General features: G+C 44.1%; 1 protein-coding gene across 1 annotated transcript; it reads left to right on the top strand.

The window, feature by feature from the left end:
* Nucleotides 1-6,085: 6,085 nt before the first annotated feature.
* LOC306943124 (phosphatidylinositol N-acetylglucosaminyltransferase subunit A-like) lies at nucleotides 6,086-7,873 on the top strand (the record flags this gene model as incomplete). Its single annotated transcript, XM_079529326.1, has 1 exon — nucleotides 6,086-7,873. One exon carries the CDS (start codon nucleotides 6,086-6,088, stop codon nucleotides 7,871-7,873), a length of 1,788 nt encoding a protein of 595 aa, XP_079385452.1.
* Between the last annotated feature and the right edge of the window lie 505 nt (nucleotides 7,874-8,378).

Below are 8,378 nucleotides of genomic sequence, written 5' to 3'. Positions count from 1 at the left end.
ATGCCTAAATTGTAAATTGTAATCTACAAGCCCACTACTCTAGCAGTATAGTTATACCTACAACAATCACATCGCAAAACGTATTGTGTGCTACTGTGCTTGCAGATCGCCTATTTTCGGGCAACAGCGACTACGACAAAGTATATAAAGGCAGGCTTTTACTATCAAAAACTCAGAGCAAACAAACAAAGTCCGAATCAATGTAGCCACTCTGTTAAAGTTCCATGATCCATTAGTGTAGCTACAGCTGTATAAGGGTTTTTCTCTATTTGCAAAACAGCCTAGGCTACATTAGACATATTAGTGTATATAGGCTACTCAGTACTCACCACGACGGAATCAAATATAATCCAAATATATCCAGGAGAGCTGGAAAAGTAAAATATTCTCTCTTGTCTTGTCTTCTCTCAGCGAAACACGTCTCTCTCTCTCTCTCCCTGTAAGGTTCTGCTGGTAAACTCTCACAGAGTGATGCTGAACGCTCTGAAGGGGCTGGACTTAAACACCACATGAGAACCATCTAGACTCAACACACACAGCAGCTCTACTGTAGCTATCTTAATGTTACACTTTTGTGTTTTCTCCCCGATTAAAACAACATATAACTATCTAAATGTTATATTATTTAATGCAACAAAGAGCTGACCAGTTAACACACACTATACTTTTGTATTAATACAAAAGTATTTGTTGTAGTGTCACATTATGGATATGTATATGTATTCTTTTCAGAGCCACCCACACTTTCTTTCAATATTTATTCAGCTAAGTTTCATGATCAATGAGGCCCATAATTAACTACTTATATGTAACCCGTTCTCAACAGTGATATCAAAGTACATTATAGTAGTAATGGATGAATTCATGTGCATATTTAGGTGAGGTGACTCTGAGACAAGCTTGGTTATGGAGCCTCGCACAGCTGGACTCAAGTTAACATTATGAAATTAATCAAACTGTTTTAATTCTCCATTATTGGGATACAACATAAAATGAGTAAATCTAAATATTAAAGGTTGTTTGATTCTCTGGGTCAGGATGTATTTTTTTTCCCTAGCAATGCTGATTAATAGCTTGCATTATTGTTAAAATTATGTCGAGCCTTTGTGTAAACACAAACTTTGTCCTAACACAAACGTGAAATGCCATTGACAATGAATGGCCAGTTCAGTTGACAAACATTGAAGACGAGGACATACATTTTGATTGGTCAGAATGAGATGATGTAAAATGACGTATGATAAGAGTGCCCCTCACTTCACATGGGTGTGATTTTTGTTTGCATTGTATTCAGTATTCTACTGTCATTTCACAAATATGCTTGGTGTTAAAATAAAATAAAAATTAAAATTGGCTTTGCCTTTCATAGTAACCCCAAAAAGTGATTTGTGATTATTACTTATAAAATTACTGCTAAACTAATAATAACTAGAACTGCACTCTGTCGAGTGCCTACTTGCTTGTTGCACACAAGTAGGCCATAAATGGCCTACTAGTGCGCAAGCAGAGCGCGCAAGTACTGTCGACCGCTACAAACTGTCAAATCTCAGCTTCTCTTTGAAAGAACGATTGAAATATTGAATTATTAGGTTTAGCTATTTGCTACGTACCTTTTTTTTAATAAAATAGTATTATGAAGTATATCGTAATAAAGATGTGGATTAAAGGACCCAATGCCTTCGATGGTGACGTATATCTCGATCAGTGTCGGGTGGATTAAAGGAAATGCCTCTATGTATATGTAATTTGTAAATTGATTAGCGGTATACTGTGGTTACTTTTGATGTGTATGCACCGTCCCAGCATATGACGTCAGGGTATAACTGGCGTCATATGCTCTCAATGATTACGTAATAAAGATGTGGATTAAAGGTCCCAATGCCAGAGTGTAATTGGTTTTCGATGGTGACTGATACGTTGATGGTGACGTATCAGGCACAAGTAGTCATTACGTCATTTGCTGGGACGGTGCATACGCATCGTCGGGCGAAACTAGTACTTGTGCGCTCTGCTTGCGCAAGTAATAATAATTGCCTGCAAATGGGTGTCTGAGATAATTAGTAAGGAGCATGCACAGGTCGCACGCACACACAGTTTTACTGACTTATTATAGCCTTCACACAATGCCACTCCAATAATATACATTATTTGTATTGTGTTGTGTTTTTAATGTGCTATGGATCTCCCATGAGTCTGAAATAAAGATTGAATATACACTGCATTAGTCTCCCACAATTCAACCCTCACAGAGTTACAATGTGACCAGTGGCGGCTCCAGAACATTTATACTGGGGGTGCTGGAAGGGAGCTTGAGTGGTAACAGAGGTGCTATGTCCGGATGAGATTTTGGGGTTTTTAGCCCCCAAAAACATGCATTTGAGCGTTATTTTTTCGGTTTTCTTCCCCAAAAAACAGCCTTTGGGGAGCAATTTCACACCAGCAAACAAGAAAGCAATAATGCACAGCTATTAATGCGGCAGGATGAGAGAGAGTGAACGTAATGAAATAATTAATTGAAAGACTAAACAACTAGGCTATACTGTTTTCAAAATCAATAAATGCAGCATGCTCTAAGGCTGCAGTCCATGCCTATCCAACACAATCCTTGAGCATTATGAATATGGATTATCACTTATCAGTAAACCAAGTATAACCAACACAAAATCATGCGCATTAGGTTAGGTAGTTAGAGGGACCATGGCCAACTGCATCTTTAAACATTTCTTTATTTTAATTGTGCTGGAACTGTCACTATAACTTGTGTTTATACATTTATGTTCAATAAACTACTCAAACAATCAATGAAAAAAAGGGGGGGAAAGATGATTCTTGTAATGTCTCTCCATATCAGCACTTTTCCCTGGGCATGAGAGACCCTACCGTTACTTGACTTATGCTGCTTCACACGGGCAGATGCAAAAGATACAAAGATGCAAAGCTACAGTCACAGACATTTGTGCATTTGTAACTGTTGAGCAGCAGGAGGACGACGTTTGTTAGCAGCTCAACCACTGTATCTTCCAGATACAATGAATGACTCGCCTAATGATGCAGCACGTTCCATGTTTAAGTATACACATTGTTTAAGTGATGCATGGTTTTCATATCTAAATTCTAAATATGATCACGTCATATCACGTCTGTTAGCGACTCGCGCTGAGTCTGAAGTTTCTGAACGAATCACTTTCCCTTTCAGCTTGTTTACAACCGAAACTGACTTTTTTTTTATTTATTTTTTTAAATCTTCCAGGGGCCACAATGGGGCGCTCCGCGGGCCGCAAATGGCCCGCGGCTATGCCGTTTTAACATTTAATCGCTAGACTATAGCGCCCCCCCCCCGGCACGCACACACACACACGGAACGGCGATCGTCGATCGGCTATAGAGCTCAGCTGAGTCTGACACGTTTCTTCTGAGAATTGTGATGCAAATATGCAGCAGTAGATTAGACTATAGTTCTGTCCGTGTATCCTCGAAAGCAATCGGTGGTTGTATAGGAGTCGAGTGGCTAAAGAGTGTCTTTTGTCATCCAACATACACTACAACAACAGTATGAATAGGCTATGACTAACGAGATGCAAGTATGCAAAATTCTTGGGTGTAGCCTCGAATTGGTAATTTGGTATGCTAACTGTATTGGAGTGTACTATGTGTCTTTTGTCCAAAACAGTCATCCAACATTTACCACACAACAGTAGCCTACTAGTGCAAAACATAAAACCACGTATTTGTATACAAATGGAAGTGTACACTACACTACTTGCTTTTCCCTTTTTACCTCCCTTATGATGATGATTTCCTGTTATTTGGCTATATAGAAGTCTATATTTGTAATGTCTAAATGTTACGATGAATTGAACAAGGTGGACGCTCTTGTAAACAAGTGTAATCCTTTATTGGTCGTCCACTCAGTTTTTTTTGTATTGAGTTGTGCTTGAAATGTAGGCTACTGTAATTCTGCAAACTGTTAATAAATACTTCAATCAAATCAATCTGCGTGACCCATATACAGTACAGTGTTTGGCAATGACTTAAGGAGGTCTCAAAACAAAAATAAGTAAATGCAGGGGACCGGAAGCGCCACTGAACCGTGAACGTCCGTTTGGCCCATCACTATTCTGCTCTCTCTGCCCGACCGTTCGAGTCACGGGCAGCGCCATACGCGCACACACGCGCGCACTCACACACACACGCACGGAGCTCTCCCGTAATAGGCTCCTAACAGTACTAGTGGGCAGAGCGCACTTCGTCACAGGAACACTCCCCCCTGCGCTGCGCGGCTGCATGACGCAGACGGCACGCAGGCGGAGAGAGAGAAGACTGCGTTCTGTTCTGTTCTCTGACTGTCTGGCTGCAGCTTCCTGTAAACCAAGGTGTTGTCGGGTAACTGTAGTGTTGGAAAATATCCCCTGGGGGGAGGGGGGGGACACAAGAGGAAGCAGACATGGGTGGGCACGATTATGGATTTTTGAGGAAGTGTAATAATCGGTTTGTTTGGTACCTAAACCAAACTTTGTCATGATGTCAAGGAAGGAATCAAGGATCCTCAAATGTATATCTTAAGTTGGCCTAGGTTATTTATGTGGCTCGGACAGCCATGTTGTGACATTGTTTTGTTCACTGCCAGCAGGGACCCCCATGCAAGATTTGTGTTGTTAAAAATGTTTAAAAAATACTTCAAATTTACAAGCTTCACAATAAAGCTTGTTTTTATGCTATGTACTGATTTTGAGAACCACTCAATCCTGTAAAGGATTTAGGATGGTGTGGGCATCCTCTTTTCTTCATTGTCCTAAATTATCTCAGGTATTAAAAAAGTAATAAGAATCTATATATCTATTACAGGGGTTTTCAACTGATTGTGAACGAGGCATAAGGTGACGTTATAAATAATCAACCTGCAGGGAACCACTGTTGTTGTGTTGGGTGGGGATATGGCAGGGCTAAGTTGTGCTTTTGTAACACTTGCTATGCATCCACACTGTGTGTGACACTGTGTGTGACTATGACAATGACTAATAATGTCCTAATCATAATGACTCCAACCAGACAACACGGTGCACTTCCCCTTCTTGAGATTCTAACTCCCCTTTTTCTGTTGAATTTCAGTTGAATTTCAGTTTCAGTTCAGCTTCAGTCAGTAAAATGATGACGATTGGACGGTCATCATAGGTCATCACCAGGTCATTCAGTTCACGGTTTCATCAACTAGTGGAAAGAAAGGTTAACCTACATTACTAAATGCATGGTCAGGGACCACATGCAATACCTCCACAGACCACCAGTGGTCCATGGACCACCTGAAAACCCCGTATCTATTACGTTCCTGGAATCCCTGTATCTGTCTTCCAAATAGATGAGACATGACGTCATAGACTAGCCCACACCAGAGCCTTAGGTATAGACAGAGTTACGCAAACTGTGTTCACGTCATGGGGCTTCAGTCCAATGGCGGCTCTCCTACATAGACTTCTATTGAGAATGGGGACAACCATCTGCGACAAGTCCTGGACCGGAAGTAGGCAGTAATGATCTTAAATCCCTTTATTTTAGATTGTTTTGTAGTAATAGTACAACATAACAAAGAGACTTTAGTTGTTACTGTACAATACTTTAAAACAGTTGTCATGTTGCACACATGCTTAAAATAGCTCTTATTTGCACCACCCCCCCCCCCCCCCATGTTGAAAACGATGTATTTCCAACTCCAGCTTGTCTCAGTTCAGGCTGCATGAACAGCGCTCGAGTGCTCGGTTTCTTCCCCCTCAACATCGCAACTCTTCTATCAGATGGCTCTGGCCCACACAATGCTAACTGACGTCATAACTCTTCTATCAGATGGCTCTGGCCCACACAATGCTAACTGACGTCATAACTCTTCTATCAGATGGCTCTGGGCCCACACAACACTAACTGACGTCATAGCGCTGACATCACAGATTACTTACTGTATGTCATAGAGTGGCCTTCAAATACTCGGACAACCAGGCACTCTGTCACGTCTATAAGGCTTCTGAAGTCTGTATGAATGCGGTGAATTGCCACTTCCTACAGATGGCATCTATCTCAACGTCTGCCCCGTACAATGGGCCAGTGGAGGAGGAGGAGGAGGGACCCCCCAGCTCTCCAGGGTCCTCCGTCCGAGACGTCCGGAGCCCCCTCAGCCGAGTCCCAAGTCCCTGGCAGGAAGCACAACATCTGCATGGTGTCCGACTTCTTCTATCCGAATATGGGAGGAGTGGAGAGTCATATATACCATCTATCTCAGTGTCTGATAGAAAGGGGACATAAGGTGGTGATAGCCACTCACGCCTATGGCAGGAGAAAGGGGGTCCGGTACCTAACCAATGGACTGAAGGTCTACTACCTCCCCCTGCGGGTCATGTACAACCAGTCATCGTTCCCAGCCTGCGTCCACAGCCTGCCGTTATTGCGCTGCGTGTTTGTCAGGGAACGCATCACCGTTGTCCACGCACACAGCTCCTTCTCCTGCATGGCCCACGACGCATTGTTCCATGCTAAGACCATGGGCCTCAACACGGTGTTTACAGACCACTCGCTCTTCGGCTTCGCCGACCTGTCCTCGGTGCTGACCAACGCGTTTCTCACAGTGTCCCTGTGCGACACCAACCATATCGTGTGTGTGTCGTACACCAGTAAGGAGAACACGGTGCTGCGCGCAGCGCTCCACCCAGAGATAGTGTCCGTCATTCCCAATGCGGTGGACGCCGCAGATTTCACTCCTGACCCGTCTCGGCGCCAAGATGGCCGGATTACCGTTGTGGTGGCCAGTCGACTCGTCTACCGCAAAGGAATCGATCTTCTCGCTGGGATAATCCCAGAGCTCTGCCTCAAACATCCAGACCTTCATTTCCTAATTGGTGGAGAAGGGCCCAAAAGAAGAGTACTGGAGGAAGTGAGAGAGGAATACCAGCTACACGACAGGATCCATCTCATTGGGGCTCTCGAGCATAAAGATGTACGTGGAGTTCTGGTTCAAGGTCACATCTTCCTAAACACGTCTCTGACGGAGGCCTTCTGCATGGCCATAGTGGAGGGAGCCAGCTGTGGACTGCAGGTGGTCAGCACCCGCGTTGGCGGCATTCCCGAGGTTTTGCCAGAGGACCTGATCACTCTTTGCGAGCCTACCGTGCAGTCGCTGTGTGCTGGCCTGGAGACGGCCATTGCAAGGCAACGATCGGGGTCCGTCTCCTCCCCAACGTCCATCCACGCCCGCGTGCGAAGCCTCTACACCTGGGAAAATGTGGCCGAGAGGACCGAGAAGGTCTATGACAGGGTGGCTGGAGAGGAGGTGCTCACAATGCACAGACGTTTGCTCAGGCTGAGGGCTCACTGTGGCCCAGTGGCTGGATCCTTTTTTGCCTTACTGGCTGTTGTAGACTTCCTGTTCCTTCTCTTCCTGCAGTGGCTCATCCCAGATCAGCTCATGGATGCTGCCGTGGACGCCACTGGACCTCATGGACTGTGGAGACCAGATCAGGTTATGGATGCTGCTGTGGACGCCACTGGACCTCATAGGCTGTGGAGACCAGATCAGGTTATGGATGCTGCTGTGGACGCCACTGGAACTCATGGACTGTGGAGACCAGATCAGGTTATGGATTCTGCCGTGGATGCCACTGGACCTCATGGACTGTGGAGACCAGATCAGGTTATGGATGCTGCTGTGGACGCTACTGGACCTCATGGACTGTGGAGACCAGATCAGGTTATGGATGCTGCTGTGGACGCTACTGGACCTCATGGACTGTGGAGACCAGATCAGGTTATGGATGCTGCCGTGGACGCTACTGGACCTCATGGACTGTGGAGACCAGATCAGGTTATGGATGCTGCTGTGGACACCACTTGACCTCATGAACTGTAAGAAAAGTAATCCATAAAGTGCCAAGAAGCCAGTCATGATCAACCCTTTTGATCGCCATCATCACTAAGCTACAGGGATGAATCCAAGCCTCTGCTATTCTACGTGATGTTGACTCCAGAGTCCAGGCACAATGATGTTCAAGTTCAGTTCATTTTTTATGCACCACGTCTGGAACAAAAGTCCCAGAAAACTGCAGGCCTGCTGAAACTCTCTGTTTTTTCAACTTTTGTCTTCCTTTTTTATTGTATTCAAATGTTATTTAATAATATAATGTTCCGTCTTATTGTCTCAATGCTTAACGTGTAAAGCACTTTGAATTGCCTGATTGTTGAAATGTGCTATGCTATACAAATAAACATGTTTATTTAATATAAAGAGGACTAACAGACAGTAGAAAGCACTTGATTAACTATTTAAAAGTTAATATGTTTAAACCATTGAACTGGGAAACTGGACCACTCCTTTCCTTTCAGTTAAACATGGCGACTAT

Source organism: Electrona antarctica, assembly GCF_951216825.1.
Source record: "Electrona antarctica genome assembly, chromosome: 1".
NCBI lineage: Eukaryota > Metazoa > Chordata > Actinopteri > Myctophiformes > Myctophidae > Electrona > Electrona antarctica.
This window is presented reverse-complemented; position numbering and strand designations above follow the sequence as displayed.